This window comes from Fomitiporia mediterranea (genome assembly GCF_000271605.1).
Source record: "Fomitiporia mediterranea MF3/22 unplaced genomic scaffold FOMMEscaffold_1, whole genome shotgun sequence".
Lineage (NCBI taxonomy): Eukaryota > Fungi > Basidiomycota > Agaricomycetes > Hymenochaetales > Hymenochaetaceae > Fomitiporia > Fomitiporia mediterranea.
In genome coordinates this window covers 607,441-620,677 of record NW_006760386.1, presented here as the reverse complement: position 1 = coordinate 620,677, position 13,237 = coordinate 607,441, and the positions used below count along the sequence as shown (strand labels likewise).

The following is a 13,237-nucleotide window of genomic DNA, read 5'->3' as shown; positions in this document are numbered from 1 at the left end:
TAAATCTTATTTTATGTGTTTTCCTTCGCATTTATCCTCACACTTTATCTATCTATCCGTTTATTTATTCACTTGTTTATTTAATTCATTTACGTGACTTTTTCTTTAAATGTTTTACCCTCGGTTATCTCTGTTGTATTGTGTAATCTGAATACAGTCAAATATGTCATAATGCATAATGTGGTAATGTATAAATGTCATAATGAATGACTTTTTCTCAAAACCAAATGGTCATTCTCTGCCAAAATGCAATGCCATAATGCATAAATCCCATAATGAATACAGAAATGACCTCTCCCAGCATTATGCGTTACGACATATTCTACTGTACATAACTTTTTGAGTTTTTCTTTTTCTCTCTTCTTCTTCACTTTTGCTTCGGGTCTGCGGGAGTGTGTTCCGGGCAGTCGGAAGTCCGGTGAAGACCGTAGTATTCCCTTTCTGGTTGTATGCATGTAACACCACCACTCGGGCCGTACAGGCGAAAAGTCTGGCCGCGAAGGAAAAACCTATACAGACTCGGAGGTATTCAAACGCATTCCTGAGTTGCTTCCTGGAGAGTTGATTTCAGAGAGTTACAGCGTTTATTTCTCCGTGTGGGGTGATTTATTTCTCCCTCCACTCTACTCTACCTCGATATGAATTGCGTCCCTCCGAGTCGGTCTTGGCTGTGATGGCGATCTGTCGAACAGTACAGTAGTCCCATTTATCCATCCTTTAATCCAATTCCTTTTCTTTTGCCATCTTAAGCTTCTATTCAGTTACTACATAACTCAAAAAATGATGTATGTAAATGAAAAGAGACCGACCGATGTGTACATTGAATCGGGTGATATAATGTTATAATGTGTGGTGTATTCAAATTCGTGAACTTTATGAGAGCTTGAACTTCTTGGAGAGATTGTCCTGAAATCATCCGCACTCTTGGATGCGGATTGGATACCCTACAATGTTGATACGTTCTGTCTTTCACCTCTCGAGTAAGTAATTGTGCCACTGTCGGAAACTCACTGCAAAATATGCGAATGAATACAGATTATGTGTTTCTTACCTTTACCCGACTGATCGAAGTTCTGTTGCTTCACGGTCAAGAACGTCCGCGTCAGGATAACCGGGCTCGGAGTTCGGACGTAAGGTGCGCGTAGCGTACACAGTTAAGCAAGTGCAGGGCTCGGCAGTCAGGCTATTTAGCGGCTGAGCACCTCGGCGTCCAAATATTACTCAAAACCGCGGTAATAAAACACAGCAAAAAGGGAAAACCGAAAAGTACGAAGGAAAAGAAAAGAAAGGAAATGTTATCGCTTCCAGCCAGCTGTCTTCGCGTAAAACGAACGAACGATAAGCTCATCGCGTCTCGAATTTATATTCATCCATCCACGTCACGAAATCCAGATCTACTTATTCGAAGCAGTGCGCGTTCGGATTTGGTTTCTTCTGCTCAATTAACGACACAGCTCTTCTTATCTTGCGTGTCTTCCGTATTTTTCTTGTCTCCTGTGCTTATCTCTCCTGTACACAGGCTAAAAATTGACCAAAAGGATATATTTCCAAGTAAAGAGAGAGAGAGAAAAAGAGAAAAAAAAGTCCAGGTCAAGTGAGAAAAAGGCTACCGAGTATTAGATGAGATATGAGATCATGATCCCGTTCGACTCGCCGACCGATGTGTTTTGATCGTCTGATTGTGATGGAGATGCTCTTGATCCGATGTCCTTTGATCCCTGTCCTAATTCAAGCAAGTGATCAAAAATCTACAAAGTTTGCTTCCGCGTGTTTTGCACGTGTTTCTCATGTCTCAAGTTACTCGAGAGAAGAAATGTTGTGACCTCCTTCACCTCCATTCACTTGTCTTCTTCTCCATTCAAAAGACAGCAGCGGACATGGATTCGATACGTAGAAGTCGGAGCGGCTTTGTGAACATAGAAAAAGTTCAATTAATCTTCTTGCGGAAATCTGGGACGTCTTCGGCATATCGCGCAGCGGCGAGCTGGACAGTCGAGACCAGCTGCTTTGTAAAGTATGCGATCGGACACCGACACCTTCAACATACGCAACAACTTAGCAGCCTCAGACTCAATTGACTTGACGCCAGCTTCGTGAATTGCCACCAGTCCACCTTCTTGGATAGCTCTTGTGCTTCTCGAAACTTTCTGTGAAATCTATCTCCTACGCGTCTCGATCGGGTCAGTGAAACTTTGGTGCTTATGGCTTATGACTTCTCAAATATCCTCGTGCAGCATCTCTAGCGCCCATAATGAACTCAACTCGTCTTCCCGCTTCCTTCTCTCTTCGGATATGGAAATAACCACACGCATAGTGACATGTCAATCAAACGCTCATTTCTTTCGCGCCTGAGATGGATGGGTCGTCGTCTACGAAATGCTTGATTGTGTTTTGCAGTTACGCGTCATCGACATCGACAATCTCGGAGCGAACGGCGGACTTCAAACCGACATGGCATCATCCATCGCAACTTGGCTGTCATCAACAGCGCGAAAATCCGCAGATGTAGACAAACCGCTGGCTCGGGTATATCCCTCATTTCGGATGAAGGGACAGCGCAAGAGCGTTCTGAATCTGGGGAATTTCTGACGTTTTAAAGACGTACTTAACATAAATGACATGCGTTGCCCGAACAGTCCGCCGACTCCCGCGAAACACGGACCGCGCTCGCCTTTTCGGTTGAGCTTGCTGATGACGCAATCGCAATCGTTTCATAAATACTAAATAAGTAGTCTTCGTCTACGCGCTGCACTCTGATAACGAAGACATGAGAGCGTCTGTGTGCAGAATCCTCGCACGATCCAGAGTTTATGAAGCGAAGATTGAACCAAGCTGTCCTCCCGAATGTCGGGCGGCCAATACCAATCCACTGAGAATTTGGTTTCACAGGTCCGAAAGAAAACGAAGTTCGACTTTCACCAGAAACACCTATTTACGCGTCTATATCCGCACCGGGTCAATCAGTAATTGTATTCTCGCACTCTTCCGCAGCCACAGCCCTGGCGCGCAGGTAATATGCAAGGGTCCCGCTTCCCGCATCACGAAGTTTGAATTCGTAGAATGGAATAGCGCGCGGGGGCAGCTTCTTTCGGTATGTGTCTTGTTGTGTGAGGGTTGCCACCCTGTGTCGTTCTCCGCAGATAAGCAAGTCACACAGACGTGGCAAGGATGGCGGCTATCAAACCCTGTTTTTTTCCTTCTTCCTTCGGGTCTGGCTCCCTCTGACTGCGCAACTGTTAACCTGTTACATTCCACCATTCTCACTTACAGCGCCACTGATCCGTTTTCGGTGCTTGCTTGTGTTTTTTGATAGGAGGACTTCAAATTTTTTCTCCAGATATGCCGATTAACGGAGAACCCTCAGCTGAATGGATTGGGTGAAGAAGACGACGAGGGGCTGTGAAGGATGGAAGAGATTGACTCCAGATTCGGTTGTCGTCTCCTGATGATTGAGTGAGACCAAGAAATGAACTGTATATTTCACCCGTGTAATGTATACTGAAATAATGCTTTGGTGCTGCATATGTAGGTAATTCTCGAAAATGTCAACGCAACGCAACGAGATACCATCAGACAACGGATTCTCCTGCTCGATCTCCATGTATACCTAGACCCTTAATCGGTCTTCCGATACAGCATCGGCGGCCCCCTTCCAATTGAATTGATATCAAAACATGCAATCACAAAGTCGGTCAGGCGCGCAAGGTCCAATTCAGTTCAATTCACTCTGCGCCTCACAGCGCCCCTTGCAACGTCTCCTGTTCATCACCGGGGTAAATCAAAAGAAATTTAACAACTGCGTAATTCTGCATTTCGTTATCCGATGGACGACAGGAGTGAGAAATGAAATTAAATCACAAGACGAGGCGCATACAGCAGCGTCAGGACACACATCCAATCCAATGCCGAATAACTGTGCCTTGGTACCTTAATGTTTCGTTTGTGCACTCAATCGCGCTCAACGCCAAGCGTCACAAGGGCTGATGCACATGAATTCTGATCGGCGTCGAGTGCACCCCGGACTGTTCATACGGCCCCGCAGGACCCTCGCTCCAGTGTATCACGGGAAGGACGGAAAGGCGGGCAAGCTGGGTAGGCACAAAGCTTCTGTACATGATGTACCCTGGAATGTTGGATTGATATTGTGACGACTCCAGCAAAGTCAATTAGTCGTGTTATGTAAGAGTTACGGTAGAAGCAGTGAGACACACTCGATCCATTCCGAAAGCCTTTGTGGTGTCGAGAAGTGTTTACTTCCGTGCTTCATTTCATAGCACATGCGAAGATGACATGCGGGAGTTCTTTAAGCCAAATGTTCTCTCATAGGAAAAGTCGCTGATCCGCTCGCTTTAGAATCGAAGCTAAAACGATCGCTGCTCGGGATCGGTGGTTAAGTGTAACCAAATGCACGTTTTCACAACTCTCGGAGAACCGGATGCAGTCTTTGGTGCAAGAAAGTACCCACGCACAAGCACGTGAGAAATGCAGCGTTACGTCTATTCTCGCGTCGGTGCTTCTCCGTCCCATGCGCGTGAACATTCCCATTTCGTCGCTTTCCTTCAGGATGAAGAGTACCCGAGTATGAAGCACCGAAGGAAGAGGTTTCGGAACAGATTCCCAGACGAGATAAATGAAAAGAGGGCAGATGATATGCTGCGCGAACGTGATATTCGAGAACCCTTATCATAGAATGTTCGCAGTTCGCGTTCCCTTCGATCGCTTATTGTCCTGATCCTCCAGCCAAAGAGCATTCAGCACAAGACGATCGTGATGAGGATCGCCAGTCACATGAAAGTCGTCTCGTCCAAACTCCGACGCGGGGTGTTGCGGTGGCGTTAAGCTCTCCCGAAGAACTTTCAGTCCCGAATTTGGATGAAGGCGCATAATGTGATCGTCGGTTTATTGGAATGATCGACGCTCATATTTGCACTCAACTACTTCTTGCTTCTCTCGACGCTTTTGGAATACGGCAATCCGTTTTCAGATACCTTGCAAATACACACTTAGCAGAGTTAGAAGAAACGCAAGAGAACGAATTTTCCCCGAAAAGCAGCTGCCTCTATTGAGAGACAGGGGGGAACATTGCTAGACCAATATAGGGGGTGAACAGAAGAAATTGAGCAATAGCTTTCCTGTTTATAAGTCTGTATGAACTATGTTATGGCTCGTTGTAAGATTTTGAACAACCCTAAAGATACCATGCAAGCTCTGGGTAATTGTCTGACAAGTGTTGAAATAGCTAAAACACCAATACCAATGCACATGATAGCCAAATTCTTAAACCAGTGCAAGGTCTCGATCCTCAATCATCTATTCTAGCATTGAACTCAATACATGTGGTTCTAAGTGTACTGCGTAGTGCGAGCCTTCTAGTCAAAATAATTCCGAAGAAGCGTCCGAAACTCACCAAACGAGTACTAGACCAGTCCATCGGCAAGCTGGAGCCAGTCTATTATCAATCCACTTCTAGTTCATTACTGACGTCTTGCAGTTCACTGCAGCATAGTACATTCCACATGCACAACAAAATTTATCGAATACGTGAAAAAACTTACGATTTAAACAATACAAGTAGAACAGATCGACTCGGCCCGTCCGACGGTGCGACGCGTTGGAACCTGACTTCAATACAAAGCGGATAAAACGGTGAGTGACTCAGTCTTTTGGCTCCAAGGCCGTCCCCAGATGTCAACATCGGTGAAAGTGCTGCAGCGGATTAATTTGAGGCAAACTCTTGTTCGCAAGTCACTCAATTCTGAACATCGGCAGAACCCGTCCGAACACGGACATCGTGAGCGCTGGATTGAATGAAAGGGCAGGAGAAACTCGGCGGCCGCTCCGAATAACAGTTGTCCCCTGCCGAGCCCGCAAGGAACCGCAAAATCATTTACCGAATGGGGCGTTCACCGCAAAGGGTCATCAGCGTCCATCGACCACTTGACCATCTTGAAATGACGTGGTATTCTCCCGCGATGCATAAGTTCACCTCCTGGAACATGATGGAAGAAATAAGGTTGCCTATAAACCTTCTTTCGAGTTCACTGTGAAGCTCAACCTGAAACGCACATGCTATCGTGCATTGGGGTTGTTCCGACCTGACGCTCGGTAGTTTTAAAGTGTCAATTTCCTAAATGCTGAAGCAAAGTTTTCAACGACACACAAACTACACGAAACGGTTCTGCTTACCATCCGATCTTATTTGTTAAAAGTGAGTACTGGGCCGATTTCCGAAAGCTGTTTAAACCCAGCTGTTCGGCGGCGCTAGCAAGTCCATCCCTGCAACAATACGATCATTCCGAGCGAACAACTGCGGCAATAGACAGCAGATTTCATTTAACAGACTCTGTACCGGCATGCCAGTGGTAAGGAAGGAGTTCAGAGAATGCCGAAACACGGCCCGCACTCGTTCGAGGTTGCATCGCATCTTGCTCAACGACGGGCTTGTTTGTCGAACATATTCAAACAATCACGCTAGCTGTAATTCTGTCAACGAATGCTCACCAAATACCTGTGAACATAACACGAGGCTTTTGAACAGAGAGTGTCTTGAATTCGGAGAGACTGAATTAGACAACCGGAACTGCGTCACGCGAAAGTGTGCATCAGAACCTGGATGACAACAAGTCTCTTTATCTGGACCTGGAGTAGAGTCGCTCCGATAGGAAAGTACGTCTGCGGAAGTGTCACGGAGCCTTCGCCGATGACTCTGCATCTAGTCATTATAAATGATATCAACAGAAAGAAGCAATGGTGATCCAGTTTATAACCATTCGCATCAGTGGATCTTTAACTTACCCCCCGCAAGTCCCTCAGTTGCAAATGTTTAAATTGTGAGATAGTCACCAAAAAAGATTGACTCGCGATCGAGGACTCGTGTGCGTGCGGTGAGGTACAGGAACAAACCCCATTGCAAAAATCTGATCAGAACTACTGACATCTCCTTCAGGTACCCACGAAAAGTTTACTCATCAGAATGGAAAAGAAGGCGATAACCTCAGAGTTGTACATATGTACGTAAGTGAGATGAGGTATCGCGGAGGTGAAGTCGAAATTTTCGAGCGGGGAAGGATGGCAATACTCCGAATCTCTTGTATTCTTTCTTCCCGATAGCTGATAGCAGGTAATACCCACGGAGCATCTCCACCCGATGTTTCATGTGAAGTATGAAGATGGAAGATATGTTATTCCGAGTGATACAGGCGGTACTAATATCTAAGAATCAATGGAAGGTCATATTTAACATCAAAGAAAGCAAAGAAACTCGACTTTACCAGATACTTCATTACGTTCCCCCAGGCGGATTCCAAGATCACAGGAGCGCCGAGCCGCGAGAAAATAATCTTGCCTGTATCACTATTATTACAGGAATTATTCCCTTACATCGGCCCGTATGCAGCCCCGGGCAGTCGATAGATTCTCCCGCATCATGGGGTCCGGTCAGTCAAGGGCCAAGTCATCGGTTCAAGGACGGATGTCGGATATCACTGAGCCAACTGCCAGAGAAAAACGAGATGTTATATGATTTCCGAGAACATTTTATTATTTCCTTGAGGCGAGTCACCGTCCATCATGAGAAGATGCCACTATTAGCCAGTATTTACATCAGTTCCATACTTGAGCAGCTCTACCATACATTACCTTCAACAGAAAAAAGCATTCCCATAGATACCCAGATGTAGCAAATCGCTGTACTTGGAGTCTCCACATGTTTTCGTGTAATGCTTGAGCCGGTGACATGAGGACTATTTCTTAAGTGAACCTTTGCAAGGTGCCAAAACGCATTTTGAGGGCCCAAAGTTGGTGTGAACCAGGTAGACATAGAAGTTACTATGTGCTTTGCCACCTATGTGGAAAGGTTCATTAATAGACGACAGCGAAAGGTGGATGAAACAAGCCTAGTAGTTGCAAGGTGCTCGACTTTCTTAGCGGCACGTGATCGCGCAAACAATGACAAGCGGTTTGACGAAAAGTTCATAAAACCGCTTGCATTTTCACTTAAAACAACGCACGAACATCAATGTCGCATAAGATTTTCAAGCGGGTCTTGCTTTCTCGTCAAAGCTGAGAAAAACCTTTCCTTTCTGTGGCTACCTCATGGAAGTCTTGAAAGTCTGGATGAACTCTATGTCTACAGCTTTCTTGAATCGGACTCTTTTTCACCCCATTCTTTGAAGCAGAAGCACTATCTTCCTGAGTTTCAATGCAATATCTGGGAAAGTTACTTAGATGTAGCTTCAAGTAAAAAGATGAAGCAGGACGCGACACCTTTGGCAACTACCGAGTCGTTGAAATCTTTTCGCACCATGAACTGGGGTGTACCAAGCACTAAATCTTGTCAGCCTTCTCTATTTGACCCGCTTATGTCATCGTTCTCATAGCTCGAACATTATGTGAGTGCCGTAGTTGGATTCATGACTTCTAGCTGATTTCCTGGTTTTAGCGCTTATAATTTTTATATTCACCGGCGGAGCACGGGAAGTTGTGGAAAAGTTATCTGTGTCATCTTGGATCTGCTGACATCTGCGTGTTCGGTAAAGCGATGGGCTCGACCACTGTGTATACTTCCTGAAGACATAGACCTGGACGTCGGGGAGTCGCTCTAAACTGGGTTGAATCACATGGCAGCCTGGTAAATTGTCGCCCGAGTTCTCAGGTAGGACTCCTAGTTCGGCTAAGCGGATTACCTGACTTAATGTACGTCCAACGCGTTTTCCGACATTAGGACAATGCAGAGCATCAGGGAGGCAAAAGCTTAATTGTGTCAGGTGTTGCTACATCGACATCTTGCCAACCATCCATGACCTATTCAGATAGAGTGCTCGTATCTCCACAAAATATACCTCATGTGGATGGGAGATCGGGACTCTCGTTGATTGATTTTGCTGGTGCCGGGGTCATCTTTACCAGGGAGAAAGGAATATCTAGACCCCCAACGAAACTCCTTCCATTCTTTGCACGTCATTCACCAGTAAGTATCCTCTTTGACCTTTCGCTTGTTCTCATGCTGGTCTCCTAATTCCCCCTTCTTGCTGTCAATCTTATTCCGACGTGCATGGGCCGACAGACTTCCCTGCCCGGTGCACCCCCAGCAATTGAGCTCAATACCGTTTCTTCTCAGGCCTGTCATGTGGGAGTGCAACGATGGGCCTGCGCGTCGGAATGACGGGACGAACCAATCTCGCTTTTGGAACCTGTCTTAGCCACCTTGTCAAATCGATAACATATTGCCTATATCCAAGCTCTTGGTTCTTGCAATTATGATTTGTGGCTACTCTTCTCCGCGCAATTGAGAACACATAGCTAGAAGGTTCATCTGCATCACAAATATGAGTAATTTTCCCAACCATGTGTTGAAATGCACTATATACCGTTCACCTTGTCTAGTTGTTTGTCCAGTGGCTATCTGATGCTTTACCTTCCATGCAGCATGGCTCGTCCGCTTGGGAAGATAAAGGCTTCGTTGAAGACAGAAAGCCTTTCTATGATCATATCTCACTTCTTCCTCTCTGATATGCGATACACATGCCACAGTTCCACCACTTTTAATATCACCTCTTTAACATTTATGCAGCTTCTTTCCTTGCATGTGCGGGAATTCTACAAATAAATTGCTCGGCGCTCTTCAAAAGATCCCACAGAACTCTCTTGCAAAGGACGGAAGAAGATCTCTTCCTCGGTTCGGGGGAGCAATAGAATACCACAACTAGCGTAGAAGGGATAGTTAAGCGGCTTCAACTGCTTCTCCCTTCTGCTCTTCACAGACGTGATGCGCTGAAGGGGCCCAAGAGATGAAGAACGAATGGAACGTTCCCGATGTGTACACCTCTCCGAACCGACGAATGTACATAAACGGACTATATGGACTTCTTCTATTCTTCTATGCACCCCAGAACGCGTCAGGATTCTATTGACTTCCAGTATGGGTACAAAGCGCCCAACGTGCAAAGAAGTGGGGAACGGAGAAGCTGTTATCAAGTTGGCCGTTCATCCGACTCATACCCGACAAAATACAAATTATACCAGATACATGAGATGAAGATGCCAGATACAATACAAATGCATGAGTGTCGAAGTCCGACACACTGAAAATCAACTCCAATGCCTAGACCTGTAAGTAGAAACAGCGTTCCTTCAAAGCTCGCATTCCAAAGAGATCCTAAATGAATATAGAACACGGATTTACGGATCAGTCCATGGCGAGAATAGAAAATCGATGAGAGTCTAAGCACAAAATAGTAGTGTAAGAAACTTACCCAGTCGGCGGCAGTAACCCAAAGGTCAGCAACAGCGTCCATCTTGCCGAGCACAGCAGCCCCCTTCCACGCCAGCATACGTGGGTCAGTATCTTTTGGTGGTGGAATGATCTGCACTTTCTCCATGTGAGGAACAAGCGGAGTAGCAATAGCCTGAAGCCTAAAGTGGATTATCAGTCATCGTGACAGGACGCAGAGAAGCCAGCACATCAAATGAGGTATCAGATGCTCACCTGCTCTCCAAAGCATGCACTATTCCGGGAGTTAATGCTCCACCTCCTACCACGAGTACAGCCTGCAAATACTTGCGGATGCGGTCGTCACCGCCTGCAGCTCGTGCACTATTATATACGGCGACGTCGAGGGGTAATTTGCTAGCTTCAAAAGGAACGTCAACAGGGTAACCACCAGGGAAGACTTGCGGTTGTGCAAGCGGTTGGGATGACGTAGGAGTGGCAGCATTTGTCGTTACTATCGCGTCTGCTGCAGCAGGCGTCGAAGATGCAGAAGGTTCATTTGGCGTTGGTGTTATGTCCTGCTTTCCGTCAGGTTGACCTTGCTCTTGTTGGGGAGGAGGATCCGTCGGTTCGGGAGGCCGGTCCTGTTCCGCTGGGGGGGACTTGGTGGACGACTCGTCCGGCTTATCTTTCATCTCCGCATCCAGCATCTCTATATCCACGTCAATGACGTCCGACTTACCCTCGGTCTTCACGCCTTCATTATGAACTGGGGCCTCCTCACTCTTCGTCTCATTGGTCCTCGAGGCGGGAGCTCCTTTCCACATGATCAGCGTGCAGTATTAATAACTGTAACAGAAAACATTACCTTCAAGAGGTTGTGGAGTGACCGCACCGGATGCCGTAACGGATGGTGCTGCTAACGTCGATGGGGGTGGTTGTGGCATAAGATGCTGAGTCGAAATTAGCATGGCATTCGTCTGTAAGATGGAAGTTCGTTGACGTGTCTGGGGTAGCAACGAGAGTTGATACCCTAGACGTACCACTTGGTCTTGTATGTACTCAACCAGCTCATCAGAAATATCCGGATTTCCTGACTGTTTCAATAGATCTCGCTTGCGCTCAGCATCGACAACGCGCTGATCAAAGAGAATCTGGTGGGGGGACCGTTCAGAAAGGAGGAATATCAGTGACTAGTCGCCTTTGCAAGTCTATGCCATCGACTTGCCATTGGTGCGATGATCACTTCATCGTAAGCCCGTAAGCCGTACTTCATCGGGCTCTTGCCCGGCCGGCGTACCCAGAAATCGTAGAGGTTCAAAGCTACATCGGCCTTCGTGTCTATTCAGTATACATAGACATTGACGTGGTGTAGAAATATTACCTCGTTCAGCGTACATATTCTGCACTTGAGGTCTTCCATAACGATCCAGTCATGCATTCTTGTAAGATCAAGCTCCTTGTAGGGGAAGCTTATTCGGTCCAAAAGAACAGAAAGAAATTCTGTGACGTCGTCGCCTCCCACAGACAAGGAAAGTCTATAATAGATATGGGCATTAATAATATAATCTACCAAGGGATGGTTGCACCTCGTATCTGCGAGCACGAGCCCGTCATCGACACACGAAACACTTGTTTTTACTGCGCCCATATCAATTACACAGGCATTCGAGATGCCAGCACCGTATGTTGATGCAAGAGATTCCTAGATAAAGGTTAATCACGAATTGTCAGAAATCAAACAGTCTATACGCCACTTGTTGGCAAACTATCTGTCTGAAGCCTAACGTAGATAGTAACATATTAATGAGTTCATGCACGTAGAATCTGTCCCATACGTCAGGAATAACGAGGACAACAGAATATTCCTGAGATTAAAGTCAGATCACAACACCGTTCACCTGTATGAATAAGTATTACCGTGAAAGTTTTTGGGTCAATTCCCAGCCTCTCCACCAGCACAGTTCTCCAGATTTCTTCGATGTCACCTAGTACACTCTGGTGAGACTTATAGTCCCTCGAGTTGAACCGTCCGGCGTAAATTGGCCACCGAACCGCATACCCAATGGAATATTCGTCATTCGGAAGATCGAAGACCTGAATAGATGTTAAGCTGCAAGAAAAAGAACTGATAAAGTGCCACTCGCCTTTTCTCCAACCAGAACATCTTGCGCTGGTGGACTCCTGGCTGGTGGATCAGGATTCGGCGACTCTTCGCCTTCCAGTTGTCCATTGAAAGTCAACGCGACCTTTGACGCATTTGATACAACGCGTAGCTTGTAGAATCGCATTCGATCACGAAGTGCTGTAACAATGGGAGCGATGTTTGTTTCAACCTTCAAACCGAAGATTAGCTCTACGCTAGATGCTACAGAACGGTACCCACCGAATCTTCTGTCGTTGTACCCACTTCGGCATCATCATCTCGAGGAGTGCCATCCGGCTCTTTGCCTTTCTTTGGGTGTTTGATGAAGAGTTGAGGGGCAGGTGGTGTGGCGGGTGGATTACGGACTCTGCGTGCAATAACATGTGGAACTGCGACTGGTACCACGTCCGCCGCACGGCCAATACGCAACCAACGGGAACCAGGATGAATAACAATGATTTTTGAACCACGACGTCCCTATCAAAGCTTGGTTAGCTCTGCCTTCATCGCCCTCATACAGCAAAGATGAGCAATCACTTCGTGGACACCAAGCTCTTCAGATATTCGATTTTTATTCGCACGCGCGGCATTGCGTGTCCAGACAGACTGCGCTTCGTACTTCAGGTAACTCGAAGCCGTGAGTTTTGTGTTAGCTCTATCCAATATGTTCAATTTAATCTGCTATGGACCGATGCAGGTAAGAGCACGTACTGCAGAGGCGCATGGAAAGTTGTAAAGCGCATTCCCAAGTCATCTTTCTTTGCATTTGGAACGCCGCGAGGCATTTTCCCTGTAAGTTTCACTTGATTGAAGCCAAGATCTCTGCAGCGTTGTGGGCAAAGAAAGCACGAAGTGAATGAGGGTCGAGGACAAGTTTGGTG

The 13,237-nt window shown here is 46.4% G+C and overlaps 2 protein-coding genes across 2 annotated transcripts; one reads left to right on the top strand and one right to left on the bottom strand.

Moving 5' to 3' along the window:
* Positions 1–1,787: 1,787 nt before the first annotated feature.
* On the top strand, positions 1,788–2,717 carry FOMMEDRAFT_149813 (uncharacterized protein; the record flags this gene model as incomplete). The annotated part of the gene is made up of 5 exons (XM_007261188.1): positions 1,788–2,014; positions 2,109–2,180; positions 2,235–2,313; positions 2,398–2,565; positions 2,637–2,717. 5 exons carry the CDS (start codon positions 1,788–1,790, stop codon positions 2,715–2,717), a joined length of 627 nt encoding a protein of 208 aa, XP_007261250.1.
* A 7,215-nt stretch (positions 2,718–9,932) lies between these two features.
* Positions 9,933–13,141, bottom strand: FOMMEDRAFT_115471 (actin-like ATPase domain-containing protein; the record flags this gene model as incomplete). Its single annotated transcript, XM_007261187.1, has 14 exons — positions 9,933–10,156; positions 10,254–10,413; positions 10,487–11,027; positions 11,079–11,190; positions 11,254–11,364; positions 11,439–11,543; positions 11,595–11,748; positions 11,800–11,915; positions 11,968–12,078; positions 12,131–12,307; positions 12,358–12,546; positions 12,597–12,833; positions 12,894–13,011; positions 13,068–13,141. The coding sequence occupies 14 exons, from the start codon at positions 13,139–13,141 to the stop codon at positions 10,103–10,105; spliced, it is 2,259 nt and encodes a 752-aa protein (XP_007261249.1). The 3' UTR covers positions 9,933–10,102.
* Positions 13,142–13,237: the final 96 nt, after the last annotated feature.